Genomic DNA, 16,643 nt, shown 5'->3' on the forward strand with positions numbered 1-16,643 from the left:
ACTGTTCTTTTTTTTCCTGTTTGTGTGATGCTGTGGTGTTAGCCTTACCCTCCTTACCCTGCTGCATAATGCTACTTTACTAAAAATTTCAGTTTGTCTTCAGTGAACTGAATAGGTAGAGTAAAATGCACACAGTAATGATATTAAGGTTTTATGGGCTGGAGAGATGGCTCAGAAGTTAAGGGCATTGGTTGCTCTTCCAGAGGTCCTAAGTTCAACTCCCAGCAACCACATCTGCTGCTCACAGCCATCTACACTGGGATCTGATGCCCTCTTCTGGCATGCAGGTGTAATACAGATAGAGCACTCATAGACATTAAAACATAAATCTTAAACTTTTTTTTTTTAGCTTTTTACTATAAATTGTAGTTGACGGTATTAAACGCACCCTTTTATTGGTTTTTATTCTAATGTGAAGGAGTACGGGTGCGTTGTCATAGTCATTGTTTGTTGGTTTTACAGGTCTTCTGGCTAAAAAGGCTGTTGAAATAGGTCTACGAGTTAAACCTTATATAAGAACAAGTTTGTCTCCAGGCAGTGGGATGGTTACACATTACCTCAGTTCAAGTGGAGTGTTACCCTATCTCAGCAAGCTCGGGTGAGTGACATTACTGTTAATTTATACCTAGACTGGCATCCAGCAGTTAATAAATATATTTCTTAGGAATCAAAGAGAAGGAAAAAAGGAAAAATACCACTTAAAAGGGTGGATGGCCCCCTCAGAGTTGGTACAAGACACACCCAGACACCAAGTTCTCAGCAAAAAGGAAATTTTATACCCAGAGGGTCTAGCAGATAGGGGAGGGTACAAAGGCAGACAGCACAGCAGCAAGAAGCAAGCAGGTGTTTTGGTTTTTTTTTGTTTGTTTTGTTTTGTTTTGTTTTGTTTTGTTGGAGGAGTGGATTTTTAAGGAGAAAAGGGGGAAATCTGTGCTTGGATGAGTTGGTGAATCTTGATAGCCAGATAATGAATTTTGGTTGTTGGATCTTGGTGTTTAAATCTCAGGAATGAGTCAGTGACAAATAAGGGAATCGACCTTGGGAACAGGTTTTAGCAATACAGTTTAGTGGTGTTTATTTTAGCAAGGGGAGAAGGAAAGATGAAAGACAAAACCTGTCAGAGCCATGCTTGCCGTGCTTGGGTGTGCCAGAGCCCTTCACTTGTTCCCTTGCCATTCACATAGTCTGGTGCCTAAGAAGCAGGTGGTGGTTGGGAATGGTTGATAACAAGCACATGGTCTGTAGCCCTCAGGATAGGGCTGTTACTGTTAAGAGTGGGGTGAGGGAAAATCTTAATTCTCATGAGTCATGTTCAGTTCAGAAAAGAGTAAAGGAATAATACAAGTTGGATTAATTTAATTGAACACATCTTTAATCCCAGCACTTGGGAGACCGAGGCAGGGGGATATCTGAGTATGTGACCAGCCTGGTGTACAGAGGTAGTTCAAGGTCAGACAGGGCTACAGGGAAATTTTGTATTGGGAGCAGTGGGGGGAATTGAACAGATTGTCTTGATTCAGGTTTTGCAAAGTTATTGTGTCTGCAATGTGAGGTTAATTTATCTATGAAGCTTAAGAGAAACAACTTCTGAATTTCTTTCATATTTAAGTGATGACAGTATAATTTTAGAAAATAACAAACCTCATAAATTTTAGATTTTTTTAAAAATTTTGCCTTTAGAGCAGCAGCTAAAGTAATTTAGAGGCTTATGTTTGTAATCTTGCTTTGGAATTACTGTCAGGGATTCTTGTTAGGTGTAGTTTATTCAGAGTTGAATAATTTACTCCCACTAGTAAATTGGGACCTTTGATAACTGTTATAGTGAGGTCATCCTTATGTTTTATAGTTTGAAATATGCCTTTCGAGTGGAAACACATGATTTTTTGTTTGTTTGGTTGTTGTTGTTGATTTTGGTTTTTCGAGACAGGGTTTCTCTGTGAAGCCCTGGCTGTCCTGGAACTCACTCTGTAGACCAGGCTGGCCTCGAACTCAGAAATCCACCTGGACACATGATTTTTTTAAAGGGGGTTTATTAGTTCTAGTTGTAGCAGAGGAGCTTTCTGATACTGTTTAAGTACTTCTGATCTAGTACAGATAGTGTGGCTGTGTGGGCTCTTCTAAGATTTATAATCAGTTCAAAGAACATGCTACCAGTGAGACTTTAATGTTTAAAACTGTGAAACTCACGTGTCGATGGTTAATTCTTATGAAGCAAGCAGTAATCTTACTGTGATAAGGGAAATGAAGAGAAGATGCTCACAACCGTCTAGAAGGGAAATACAGAGAGAAGACTTGTCCTCTCTTCACATGCTGTCTAGTCATGCTTCACTTTTTAAATGCAGGTTTGACATAGTTGGCTATGGATGTTCAACATGTGTAGGAAATACAGCACCTTTGTCAGAAGCAGTTTTGAATGCAGTAAAACAGGTAAAATGTAGATTAGCACATCTAAGTGCATTTTTATTGTTTATTTTTAATAAGGATACTTCAATATCTACTTAAGCATCAGAGTTGATTAATAGATGCTAGATTAAAAAATCAGACACACTTATGAATGCAATTGTGAGCCTCTTTGAGAGTTGCCCTAACTTGTTTCAACTATATCATGTTAGTAAATTATAAACAGTGTGTATATTGATATTTATACTTGAAACTCTCAGGAAACGTAACTTGTGGATATTAAAATAATGCAAAGAATTACTTGTATATTTTAAAACTAATTCCTTAGTAATATAAGGAACCATTAAAGTATAAGAATTGTAGTTCTGTACTTAAAATTAAAACTTAGTAAAATATTTTTTTTTGTTGTCTGGATCTCAACTAAAATTAGTTGAGACAAATTTTATAATTGTGTGAGTATATATAAGCTCTTGAATCAAGTATATTTGTTTTCCCTCTTAGGGTGATTTGGTTACCTGTGGAGTTTTATCTGGAAACAAACATTTCGAAGGCCGTCTTTGTGATTGTGTCCGTGCCAATTATCTCGCCTCTCCGCCATTAGTGGTGGCTTATGCCATCGCAGGCACAGTGAATATAGACTTCCAGACAGAGCCTTTAGGTGTGTTTTCTATATATTACCTGTATGTTTATATGCATACTTATGTGCACTGTCTCCAGAAGTGGTTAAAACCATATTCTTGATAGGAAAGAAAACATGCAGTACTTGTTTACTTTCTTACCACATCCATGTTTCTGCTCTCAGTGTGTCTGTTGATATGAAGAATGTAATATGTATATGTAATTGGTTTGCAATATTTAAACCTGAAACACACCCTGTTGTTAAATCAGTTACTTGATTTCTGTGACTTTTCTTTGAAAAGATAGAAATGCTTTGAGGTGTTGGTTTTTGGTGGTGGTTGTTATAATATGTGTACTGAATACCATGTTACAATTTTGATCAGGTACTGACTCTACGGGCAAGGAAATTTACCTGCATGACATTTGGCCTAGTCGAGAAGAAGTTCATCAGATGGAGGAAGAACATGTTATATTGTCAATGTTTAAAACACTAAAAGAGAAAGTAGAGGTAAGAGTCTTGTGGGGCTTTGTTTTTAGTTCTTTAATTTAAAGCAAGGTCTCACATAGCTCATACTGACTGAGACCTCACTCCTTGCAGCCCACACTGACCTATGAACTCAGCAATCCAGTCCTCTTAGTTCTGGGCTTTCAGGCATGATCCATGTGTCTTGCTTTCTAGACAGAATAAAAATTTTAACTTTGAGTATATAATTTTTATGGCTGAGTTTTTTTTTTAAAGCCTCTGTGTGTGTGTGTGTGTGTGTGTGTGTGTGTGTGTAAAACCATTAAAAACATTTGGTGGTGGTATAGGCTTTAATCCCATCACTCAAGACAAAGCCTCAGCCTCACAGTGAGATCCTCGGGGGGCGGAGATGTTCTTGATGACATTTTCATGTTTGTTCACTGCTCTCTCCTGTCCCCACTATTTCCTGCTAGTCTCCTCCTCTTCCCAAACAGTATCCCTTCTACAGTCACATGTATGTGTGTTCCTGCAGGCATTTACAAATCTTTGTATGTGAATGATGTGTGTGTGTGTGTGTGTGTGTGTGTGTTTATGTGTATGAATGTGGGCCTGTGTATACCATGGCATGTGTGGAGGTCAGAGAGCAGCTTCAGGTATTAGTCCTTATCTTTTACCATATTGGAGAAAGGATCTTGCCTTGCCACTGCCTCTGCTAGCCTAGCTGATAGACAAACTTCTAAGGATTCTCTTGTCTCTACCTCCTGTTTTATCCATAAGACTGATTTGCAACCTTATATCCTGCTTACATGACTTCTGGGGGCTCAAACTCAGAAACACTGTGTCAAGTGATTTATACCCATTAATCCTTCTGCCTACTCATAGTTCTGCCTTCTCTTTTATAACTTTAAATATGGGCAATATAACTTTCTTCTATCCGATGAGCTTCTCAGCCAGAATGTCATACATTTGGCACATATGTTTTATTTTGAAATCTAGATTCCACATAAGAGAAGAAAATACAATATCTGTATTTCTGAGTCTGACATTTTAACATAATGGTCTCTAGCTTTATTTTCTTAAAAATGTCAGTTTGTCTAACATGCTCTCTCCCTCTCCTCCCTTCTCTCTCTCTCTCTCTCTCTCTCTCTCTCTCTCTCTCACACACACACACACACACACACACACACACACACACACACTTAAATCTAGATTCTACATGTGTGATATTTATCTTTATTTTTACTTTTATATTATCATCCCTTATTCCCCTTCCCCCTTGTGCTCTTTCTACTATTATATTTGAATCTAGATTCTCCAAGTAAGAGAGAGCATCTGATATTTATGTTTCTGAGCCTGGCTTATTAACATGATGATTACCAGCCCATCTATTTTCCAACAAAAATAGCTGAATAAATTCCTGAATAAAACCACACTGTTAATACAAGATTTTCTTCATCCTGTTGATGGACATCCATGCTGGTTCTATAAATTGACTACTGTTTTTTTTTTTTTCTGTAATTCTGGTGAATTCATAGTTTTTAATGTTATTTTATATCTGGAATTTCTAGTTATAAGGAGAAAGACCTAGAATATTCTAATTGAGTTACTGAAATATTTGTCATTCCTATTCACATAGTTCAAAATTAAAATAAGTAAGAGCAAATAACGCTTGCTATCACTAAAATCCTGGCCATTGCTTTACCTCCTTAGGACTGGGAAAGTGTCATTTTTAACACTTTTTAAAACTTACCTTTGTTTACAGATGAGCAAATACAGTCTTTTATGTTCAAAGTGGTGTATAAACTGGAGTATTCAAAAACTGCCTGTGTAACAACTACTAATTGAACAGAAAGCATTCTATTACAGAAAGACAGTGAACTGTATGTAAAAAAGTAATTAGCCAGCTTTGCAGATTCCTGTGATCCCAGCCCTTGGGAAGCCGAGACAGTAAGATAATCACAAGTTCAAGGCTGGCTTAAGCTCATCATGTGTTGGTTTCAGGACAACCTGAACTACAGTACGAGACTCTGTTTTGAAAAGAATGCTGGGTGTAGTGATGCACATCTTTAATCACAGTCTCGAAGAGACCAGGAACAGGCAGATCACTATGGGTTAGAGTCCATTCTGGTTGCCTAGGGAGTTAGTTATGGGCCAGCTAAAACTACATAGCAAGACTCTGTCTCCAAAAAAAGAAAAGAAAGAAGAAAATGATTAGGTAAATAATTGCATATTATGCTAAATGTATAGAGAGAAAAGGAAATTAGGATAAGGATTAATTGTTCAAATTTTGGAAAGCATGTTAGATGGGGTTTTGTTTTGTTTTGAAGGCAGCCTCTTTTTGTAGACCGGACAAGCATTAACTCCAGTTACCTGTCTTAGCTTCCTAGATGCTAGAATATATCACTATGTCTTGCTCGCATTTCTGTTTTACACAAGATAGTTGAAAGATGACATTTAGTTTTACTTTTTATGTGCATGAGTATTTGCCTTTGCGTATGATCCTATACTATATGTGTGCCTAGTGCTTGCAAAGGCTAGAAGATGGGACTCAGAACTCCTGGAGCTGGAGTTACAGATGGTTAGGACCTGGCAGGTGGGTACTTGAAATTGAACTTGGGTCCTCTGAAAGAGCAGCCAGTGCCCTTAACCTCTGAATAATCTCTCTAATCCACTATTTTGAAAGGAGAGAGTTAGATAAGAAAGATAGAACCAGAAAGTTCATGTCTAATAATAGTCAAAGGTGTTGGTAGACTAGACCATTGAGATAGTAGTGGAGACTGATGAGAAATGAGGAGTTGTTGCTATTTAAATTCTATTTAAAGACAAGACTAACAGGTGGTGATATGGGACAAACAAATTTAAAAAAAAAAAACATGTTTCTTTATGATATTCTAAAAGATTGATGACATAGCTTACATACTGTATCATTTTGCTGTGAGTGTACAGATATATACGTGCATGTCTTTGTGAGTTACTTAGTTTGAGGGTAGAATGGCTCTATGACATCTTTAAAATTGTTTGTATAGAAACTTAACACTTAAAATTAATTGCTTCTGAAAGTTTGGTGGGTTGAAAGTTTTAAAGCAAGTCTATTCTGTTAAAAAAAGTCATGACTTTTCAGGTGGATATGGCTCCTTTTTTCCCCTTACTCTTACCTAAGTATTATTTATTATTGTGGATATTTTTAAAGTCTCATCTTCTAAGTTGTTCTTGTGGTCCATTCTTAAAACCATGTTTGCAGATGGGAAATAAACGGTGGAATTCTCTAGAAGCTCCAGACTCATTGCTGTTTCCATGGGATGTGAAGTCTACTTACATCAGATGCCCTTCATTTTTTGATAAACTTGTAAGTCCCAGTATACTGTTTGATCTTTTAAAGATTGCTACAATCTTAAAATAAAAAAAAGGAGGGGGGAGAGAGAGTTCAGTCTTTTCAATTTTGTCTTTTTAGACCAAAGAGCCAGCTGCATTCCAGCCTATTGAAAATGCCCATGTCCTGTTGTATTTGGGAGACTCTGTCACTACAGATCATATATCACCCGCTGGAAGTATTGCTAGGAGTAGTGCTGCTGCTAAGTATTTGACAAACAGAGGGTATGTGTGTGCCCATGCCTCTGGGTGTTGCTTTCCTTCTCTTTCTTTTATTAAGAGGCTTTTCTTCTGGTCATATTCCTATACACAGTAATACATGCTATCTTAGGGATCTCCTTGTTCACACATTTGTCTTTTAGCAAGAACTAAGTAGTACCTTGTAAACCCTTTCCTTATAATGTTAGAAATTGAAGTCACTATTTTTAACTTACTTTTTATTCAAACTAACAAGTAAATGAAGCCTTTATAATCAAAGAAATAACTGATTAGAAGCACTAATCTTAGTTTGACACACCAAATGGAGCCTGACCATTTGGTTCTAACCAGCTTCCCACCATTAAATTGTAGTAAATGTGTGCTTCCTGCGGCTATAAAGTATGTTGTCAGTGAGGCTAGGATTCATATGTATCAATATCAAAGGAGACTGAAAGGATCAAATTTGAATAGCCTGAATATATAGGAGCTAAATTACTTTAAAGAAGTTTTACCTGTTGTATTAGTTAGGGTTTTACTGCTGTGAACAGACACTATGACCAAGGCACGTCTTATAAAAAAAACAACATTTAATTGGGGCTGGCTTACAGGTTCAGAGGTTCAGTCCATTATCATCAAGGTGGGAGCATGGTAGTATCCAGGCAGGCATGGCGCAGGAGGAGCTGAGAGTTCTATGTCTTCATCCAAAGGCTGCTAGTGGAAGACTGACTTCCAGGCAACTAGGGTGAGGATTTTATACCCACACCCACAGTGACACATCCATTCCAACCAGGTCACACCTATTCCATCAAGGCCACACCTTCAAATGGTGCCACTCCCTGGTCCAAGGATATACAAACCATCACACCTGTATACGTGTGTATGCACCTTTGCTTGTTGTATATGCACCATGTGTGTACTGCCCATGGAGATAGGAAAAGGATATTGAACCCCTTGGAACTTGGAGCTACCTGACATGGGCTCTATAAACTGAATTCAGGTTCCCTGCAAGAATAACAAGCTGTTTAAACTACAGAGCCAAGGAGATAGAAATTTAAAACTATAAAGGCATTTTTTCATTTTTATGTCAGGAATAAACTATGGCGTTGTTCTCACTAAAGAACTGTTTTGGTATCAGGAAGTTTATTTGTTGATTAACTTTTGGACATTATTTGTTGCTTGCCCAATCAGATATCAAGAGTTTTCATTGAAATGCTTTATAATAATTGAAGCTATGAAGTTTCACTTGACATAATCATACTATAGGGGTTTTTTTGTTTTTTTTTTTTAAGATTTATTTATTGATTATATGTAAGTACACTGTAGCTGTCTTCAGACACTCCAGAAGAGGGAGTCAGATCTCGTTACGGATGATTGTGAGCCACCATGTGGTTGCTGGGATTTGAACTCCGGACCTTTGGAAGAGCAGTCGGGTGCTCTTACCCACTGAGCCATCTCACCAGCCTCCCATACTATAGTTTTTATTACAGAGTTTCCTCCTAATACTTTTTACTGCATTTTTTAAAGAATAGTCTTTTAATTAATTAATTAATTTTTTGATGTATGTGAATATACTGTTGCTCTCTTCAAACCCACCAGAAGAGGGCATCAGATCCCATTACAGATGGTGTGACTTACCATGTGGTTGCTGGGAATTGAACTCAGGACCTCTGAAAGAGCAGTCAGTACTCTTAACCGCTGAGTCATCTCTAGCCCCTTTACTGCATTTTTATTTAGTATGTGTGTGTGTGTGGAAACATTCAAGTCAGTTCTCTGCATGTACCCTGGGAATCCATACTCCTGTTGTCAGGTTTGCTGTCAGGCTTGGCAGCAAGTGCCTTGACCTGCTGAGCCATCTTGCTGGTGTTACCTCCTAATATTTTTTAGCTATGATTTCCATTCTGGTCATAATAGTAATTATCCTCCACAGAAAAAAATCAGTTACCGCTTCTTTTAAATATATAGTTTTGTATTATTTCTTTTAATCTAGTAGTTTTATCACTTTAGAATTTTCTGAAAATATGGACATCCAGAGTCTAGCTATACTAGTGTTTCTCAACCTGTGGATCATGAGCCCTTTTGGGTTTGAACAACCCTTTCACAGTGGTTACATATCAGATGTTTTTTTTATGATTCACAATAGTAGCAATATTACTATGAAGTAGCAAAAAAATAATGTTATGGTTGGGGGTCACCAGAACATGAAGAACGGTATTAGACAGTCATGGAATTTTAGGAAGGTTGAAAACCACTGGTCTCTATCATTCTATCCTGAAGTAAAAAGGTTTTTTTAGTATACAACACATTCAAAGTATTGATGCTTCTGTATAAAAGATCAAATGGAGCTGCTGGGCAGTGGTGGCGCATGTCTTTAATCCCAGCATTTGAGAGGCTGAGGCAGGCAGATTTCTGAGTTCGAGGCCAGCCTGGTCTACAGAGTGAGTTCCAGGTCAACCAGGACAGGAACCCTGTCTCGAAAAACCAAAAAAAGAAAAAGATCAAATGGAGTTGATAAAAATCAGTTGTTGATTGTTAAGATATATTTATAAAGTAATTTCTGGCCTCTAAAACTTCTCAGTGTGGTAGCTGTTTACAGGATAGTAAGTTTGAGACCAGCCTTGACTATATACCTAAGTCCTTCCTTGCCTTTTAAAAAGAAAAGTGAGATCTGAGATTTACCTCAGATTGTTGAGGCTGATTAGCTAAGAAACTGTGTTTATAGATGAGTCATAAACTCGACAAACGCATGTATAGTCATTGTATTCTTTACCTACCTACTGTACTTGCTTGAGATCAGCTAAAGTTGTGGGAACGGACAACAGCCTTGAACAGGTTTTACAATTCAGTAATGTTACCATTTTGTACTTGGCATGAAAACTCTTTCTTAACTTTTTATAGCCTTACTCCCCGAGAGTTCAACTCTTATGGAGCTCGAAGAGGTAATGATGCTGTGATGACAAGAGGCACATTTGCAAACATCAAGCTTTTTAATAAGTTTATTGGGAAGCCAGCTCCCAAAACAATTCATTTTCCATCGGGACAAACGGTAAGGATATCTACAAGAGTGCCTTGGCCACTGCTCACTGGATCAGCTTCTGTATTAAGTGTTTTCTGTCTGTTTAATCTACAGCTGGATGTATTTGAAGCTGCAGAACTGTACCAGAAAGAAGGTATCCCACTGATAATTTTAGCAGGAAAAAAATATGGTTCAGGAAATTCAAGAGATTGGGCTGCCAAAGGACCCTATTTGCTGGTATGGATTCTTAAATTTTAATTTTTTTTTGTCAGTAACATCGTATCAAAGTTTATTTGGCTTATTTGGATTGCACATTTATGAGTTTTGTTTCCATTGATCTTAGATGATATTTTAAATTTCTACTTTTATTTTGCTACTCTGAATTTGGTTAAACCTCAGGTTATTTGTTTTGTTTTGTTTTGTTTTTACAAAGTCTGTATGGAAGTCTGTATGGACGCAGTGAAGATAGAAACTCCGCCTTAAACTAACTTTCATGTATACCAATGTCTCCTTTTCACTTAAGTTCTGTCAAGAGACTCAGGTAGCCAAATTTCACACACTTTGGCCAAATAAGAAACCTATTTGTATTTTCTCTGAGGCTATTGAGTTTCTTCAAGGACAATAACTTATACAGGAGACACAGGTTGGCTCCATCCCTGTTTAGTCTGGTTTCTCAGGTCATCTGTTATCCCTGTCTCATGTCATCTGTATTCTCCAACGTCCCAGTGTGCCTCAATTTATGACCTTCCTGCTCAGTAGGGGTTTGCACTTTGAGTGAAGGTTGATTGAGTGGTTTTTACACATGTTATTCTGGAGCTAGGTGTGTAGCACATCTTCACTCTCAATGCTCTGCAAGTGGAGGCAGGAGGATCTCAATGAGTTTGAGGACAGCCTAATTTACAAAGTCAGTTCGAGGCCAGTCGGGGCTATGTAGAGACCCTGTCTCAAACAACAAGACTGACAAAACAAGTTATAGATATATATTAATTACAGGGTAAACATAAAGTATTTGAACAAGTATATAGTACATTTGTGCGGATTTTGGAGGAAGAAAGAAGATGAAGAATGTATGATTGAGAGGGGGAAGTGTCCTAAAACGCTTCTGAGGAATTTTTTTTTTCAAGTAGAGAAGCCAGGTCTGGAAGCTCTAGTTCAGGGGCTCTTAGCCTTACTAATACTGTTATGGTGACCCCCAGCCATAAAATTATTTTTGAAATGTAATTTTGCTGCTGTTATGAATCATAATATATGTATCTATGTTTTTTGATGGTTTTAGGAACCCCTGTGAAAGGGACGTTGAGCCCTCAAAAGGGTCACAACCACCGGTGGAAAGCCACTGCTTTAGCTCATTTTCTTTAGAGAATAAACATTTGCCAAAGTAGGGCTAGAGCTTGAGGTCTCAGCTCCAAACCTCAGTTCTGTTTGCAGATTGACTTCATGCTGATAGCACTGTCTCTTACTTCTAGTTATCAGTCTGCCAAGTGAGTTATCTTTTTTTTTATTATTACTTTTTTTTGTTGTTTTCTCTGTTGTTGTTGTTGTTTCTCTGTGTAACCCTGGCTGCCCTGGAACTTGTTCTAGACCAGGCTGGCCTCCAACTTAGAGATTCACCTGCCTTTGCCTCCCGAATGCTGGGATTAAAGGCGTGTGGCCTCTTATTAAAGAGCAATGTATAGAAGGTTCCTGTGGATACCTTATACAACTCAAATCTTAGTAATGGGATATTCCATCAAAAACAACTATACAAAGCCCAAAGTAGATATTTTTTCCTTTAAAATACTCACTATAAGGCTGATATGGTGGTATACCCTGTAAACTCAGCACCCTGGGGCCAGAGAGCAGGAAGATGGCCATGATTGAAGCCAGTTTATGCTACAAACGAAGATCCTAGTAGTAGTAGTGATAATAATATTAATAATAATAATAATAATACAAAAAAGCTCAAAATGTTGAAAGGAAATAAAATGCACATTCATTACAGGGTGTAAAAGCTGTTTTGGCTGAAAGCTATGAAAAACTACACAAAGATCATTTGATTGGAATCGGTATAGCACCACTTGAATTCCTCCCGGGAGAAAATGCAGATTCCTTGGGCCTCTCTGGCAGAGAAGTATTTTCTTTATCATTTCCTGAAGAACTCTTTCCTGGAATTACATTAAATATAAAGGTAACTCAAAGATCCCCAAATCTGTCATTACATACTCTATACTCAGGTTTTGGAAGTTGTGTAAGAATTGTTTCTAATTGGATGCTAATGTCAGCACCTGTAAGCTGTAGCTCTTCCCTGTTAGTTGGTGTTATTAATACACCCATGTTGTCTGAGGACAGTAGAGGAAACTAATCTTTATAAAAAAGATGCCTGGCAGAGAATTGAGGCTCTATGTACATGTGCCAGGTTTTTAGCTCTTTCTGTTTGATCAGAATATTGCCCAGGCAATAATCAATTCCAAAGAAAAACAAAAGTTCAGCACTCAAGGTTGGAGTAAGATTTTTATAACTAAGGGAACAAAAGAAAGAGCACTAGACATTGTATGTAACAGATACTCACTGTATTGTGAGTGTAAATAGTGAGTGGTGACCTCCTCGGGGAAGCATAATCTAAGTCATGCTGTAGACTTACAGGGCTGATAGCTGCCGTTTAGTATTAGAGATCAAAATACCTGGTTTTCTGTTTTTCTACTTATCTCATTGTGGGGGGGGGGGAGTCTCAAGTTTTCAAATAGTAGAAGTGTATTGCACAATCAAAATTTGGGAAATTAGAATCAGGAAAATGACAAAAAAATCAGGTAGTTAGTGATTGAATACCAGTGGTCTTAACCAAACGACACTTTAAGCTCTGACTCACAGGAGATCTTTTTGTTTCTTTAAGACAAGCACTGGAAAAGAGTTCAGCGTGATTGCATCATTTGCAAATGACGTGGAGATAACTTTGTACAAACATGGAGGCTTATTAAACTTTGTGGCTCGAAAATTCTTATAGTATCTACTCACCGTGGTATCTTTCATGACTCGTAACTGCAAACAAAGCCTTCTGTGCTGGACCCAGGAATCATTGCCATGGAACTGCAGATAACTTCAGTATACTTATCCATGGATGTAAATGATAATGAATCAATGTAGTGACTAAAATGAAATCTTGATTTTTAAATAATACACGAATGGTGCTATTAACATTGCTAAAATCAACGTGTGAAGTGTGTTGTGGAAGAGACCTGTAAGTATGGGGGGGTATATTTTATGAGAACATTTTGTAAATAAAGACAGAATTTGAACTTGTGTTGAAGATTCATATGAATAGCCGTTCTAAAGCTGTTTGTTTTGTTTTGCACCTTTAAAACTGGACTACTGTTTGTTGGTTTAAGAATAGCAAGTTGAAATAGAAGAATCCAGACTAGACCCTAAGATTGTGGGAATGGGTACCTGATTTATAAATGAATTTTTTTAAAGTGTTTTTCTTTCCAGAATTGAATTGGACACAGTTGGCATTCCAAATTTGTAAAGTAAGTCAGGTTTAGCCTTAGTCTTAGTATGTCTGCAAGGCATAGAACCTGCCCCAGATCACAGTCTCTCTGACCAGTCCAGCCAGAATGTACTCCATGTCTGAAGATAAACGACTGCAAAATATAGCTGATCATGTGGTATCATGTATTAGTGAAATATATTTCCTATGGTACAGCCCTGTAATTTTTTTAGTAATTTGCCACTATGACCTTCTTGCAAGCCCAAATACTGGTGTATTAATTGAACTAGATTTTGCTCATTTTACATGATACTGTAACTCCTGTAACCTCAATTAGGTGTCACCAAGCTGACATTCCACACTCCTTTTATAAATGCTGGAAATAATTTGAATCAAACTCTAGTTTTCCTTTAGATTTATAAATTATCCATCCAAAGTTATAGATATGCACCCTTAAGGGTTTTTTGGTTTTTAGTTTTACAGTCCTTTAAGTTGACTTCTTGCTATTTGGGTCTTATTTTATCTGGGATACATCACTGTTAATTTCATTATAATTTGTTTTTTAATCAAAATTGACCATAAAGATAAGACACTTGGTGGTCACAGCTGTTTGCATGTCTGTCATGTGTTTGCAATTGCATCTGTATCTGTTACACCACATCACATGCTTGGTCCTTGTTTAACATCATTTTAAAAGATTGGAAAAGAATTTTAGAAAGCCCTATATCTTTTTTTAGTTAAGTTAAACTTAGCAGCAAAAAGTTATTAAGTGTAGTGGTTTTTTAAAAATTTTTTTTTTAAAAATCTGATCTGTTCTTGTACACTACACAAAATGAAAAGTACTTCTTTTATGCTAAACTTAAGGACTACCAAACCAGTGGGTGAAGAACACTTGAGAACTTCACACATGATCAGTCGTACAGTCTTTTAAGAATATTTTTCAAATATGTACTTAGTTGGACTAGAGTTTGACAAAACTAGTCTCTTTAGTTAATGTTTTCTTTGCTACTTTGAAACCATACTGTATTCTGGTAGATACCATGTGTCTGTCTGTGTATGTTAATGTGTGGAAGCCTGAATCAGGAATGGAGAATTTACAAGTTGAGTATTAAAATACTGGTACATGCTTTGAAAAAAAATGGTAATTCCAGATGTATATATGGAAAATAATCTGTCATATTTTGAAGGCATACTCCGTCTGTAGTGTGAGCTACAAGTCTGGACATAAATGTCTGAAAAATGGTAAACTCGCTATGAATCAAATATTATTAATCAAACATTTCCAGTACAGTAATGGTATAAAAAGTGCATTTCAGGAACAAATTGAAGGTTCTCTTAATTTCTCACCCAGAAACCGTGAACTAAACTCTTGATCAGCATGGTTTTAAATGTGGGAAGGAAATTAAGCACATGTCCCAATGTGTGTATCTTGTGATTCTGCCTCCAGCCAAATAATGCAAAAATGTGGCACCTGTTTTTATTGTGTTACTTTCTTTGTTGACAATTTTTAGTTATTTTCTAAAAATTACCAATATTTGGAGAAAGAAAGTGAACACAAAAAAAGCAAATCAGTGTTTTGAATGTAGCACAGTTACCAACAGCAGCATTTTAGTCTCTGAAGAACATTGTGCTCCATGCTGTTGTGTGCCTTAGTTGTGCTGCTCATACAAATGAAGGAAAGGAAAGACCTCCAGCCACTGAACTGCCATTGTTAGTTATTCCTCTAAGGTTCCCAGGATGGCAGGTACCTCTGTTAGTACTTGGATGAGAGGCACAGCATCTCTTCACCACACTGCTTGGATTTTCACAGGGATTGTACTAAAAGCTGTAACTCAGCCAGAAGCAGTTATTTGCTTATCTGGTAACAATGTAGTGTTCCTTCCTCTTCTCCATGGTAAGTGACATGATGAGAAAACCTGATATTTTTCAGAGCCTTTTTACCTTTGAGTCTAGAGAGAAGATGCTAAGGTACTGGATAATGATACTGTATTTGATTTGGGGAGTAAAAAACGGGGAAGGAAGTGAACTTTGGCTTTTTTTCAGTGGGGTATTTTCCCTTTCAAGGTGACTGTGCTGATTTGTTTGTTTTATCAATTTTATGCATAATATGTGACTGTAAAACCTTATATATCTCTTAAGTAACTACAAATCATTGTTATTTAAAGCCAACAAAATAGCATAACAGTTTTAAGTTCAATAATGTTAAGTATTGTATAGAAATATATTGGAGGTAAAGTTCAGTTATGAAATTGTGTATATGTTATTGATGCTGTAAATTATTTTTAATAAAGAAAATTGTATTATCACATTTGACTCATGTTGTGTTTTATAGTCACTCAGAATAAAGCATAACTTAAATGGGATCCAGAAATCTCTCATCAAATATGTTCTATAATGTTCAGATTTTGTTCATTCCCAATATAACAGCCAGGCTGGTTAATCTCACCACTATATCTCTAAGTTCCTTTCTATGCTAAGATTAATGAGAATAAAAGTCTGAAATATGGTTAGTGTCCACTTAAACAGTAAATGAATTTAATTCTGGGAGTATCACAATGGATAATCAAGTTATAGAGTCAGTTTAGTCTGAAACAGTAGTCTGACCTAAACCAGGATCTTCTGTACAAACACAAGTCAGGCAAGTTAACATTAAAGTGACAGAGTATCCTACCCAGTGATCCATTCTGATACCGAAGTTTGAATGTTTAAAAACTGGATTTCACCAGGCTTAGTGTTGCATACCTATAATTTCTGTGCTTAGGAGGCTGAGGCAGGATTGGTTAAGTTGAAAGCCAGTCTGAACTAAAGCCAAGTCTACTATGGTAAACACCTTGTCTCAATTTTTTTTTTCCCACAAACTGAAATCATCTGTTTGTAGCTTATACCCTGTCTCAGGGGGAAAAAGCACAGATGAGGTACTGGAAAAGACGGAAAATCCTCTTCATCAGTTTGTGTGCATGGGCACATACATGCAAGCAGAATGTAGAGGGAAATGGAAGCAGGTACAAACCAAAGAAGGCAATTGTGAAGTTTGTTGTCCTGTGTTTTCACAATTTCAGCATTCAGTCCTCATTCTCATTGTTTTTTTCCAGGCCATGAGGAGAAAGAAAACGGACCAGTAG

The 16,643-nt window shown here is 37.1% G+C and overlaps 1 protein-coding gene across 1 annotated transcript in view; it reads left to right on the top strand.

Annotated features, from left to right (window-relative positions):
- Positions 1-15,827, top strand: part of Ireb2 (iron responsive element binding protein 2) — a 47,521-nt gene extending 31,694 nt beyond the window's left edge. Inside the window, exons 13-22 of the mRNA XM_021171452.1 lie at positions 463-598; positions 2,343-2,427; positions 2,902-3,058; positions 3,402-3,526; positions 6,723-6,827; positions 6,933-7,075; positions 9,944-10,091; positions 10,176-10,298; positions 12,043-12,228; positions 12,931-15,827. Coding sequence (XP_021027111.1) covers positions 463-598; positions 2,343-2,427; positions 2,902-3,058; positions 3,402-3,526; positions 6,723-6,827; positions 6,933-7,075; positions 9,944-10,091; positions 10,176-10,298; positions 12,043-12,228; positions 12,931-13,041 — 1,319 coding nt within the window. The 3' untranslated portion in view covers positions 13,042-15,827. The remainder of the gene's footprint in view (positions 1-462; positions 599-2,342; positions 2,428-2,901; positions 3,059-3,401; positions 3,527-6,722; positions 6,828-6,932; positions 7,076-9,943; positions 10,092-10,175; positions 10,299-12,042; positions 12,229-12,930) is intronic.
- The last annotated feature ends 816 nt before the right edge of the window (positions 15,828-16,643 follow it).

This window comes from Mus caroli, chromosome 9 (genome assembly GCF_900094665.2).
Source record: "Mus caroli chromosome 9, CAROLI_EIJ_v1.1, whole genome shotgun sequence".
Lineage (NCBI taxonomy): Eukaryota > Metazoa > Chordata > Mammalia > Rodentia > Muridae > Mus > Mus caroli.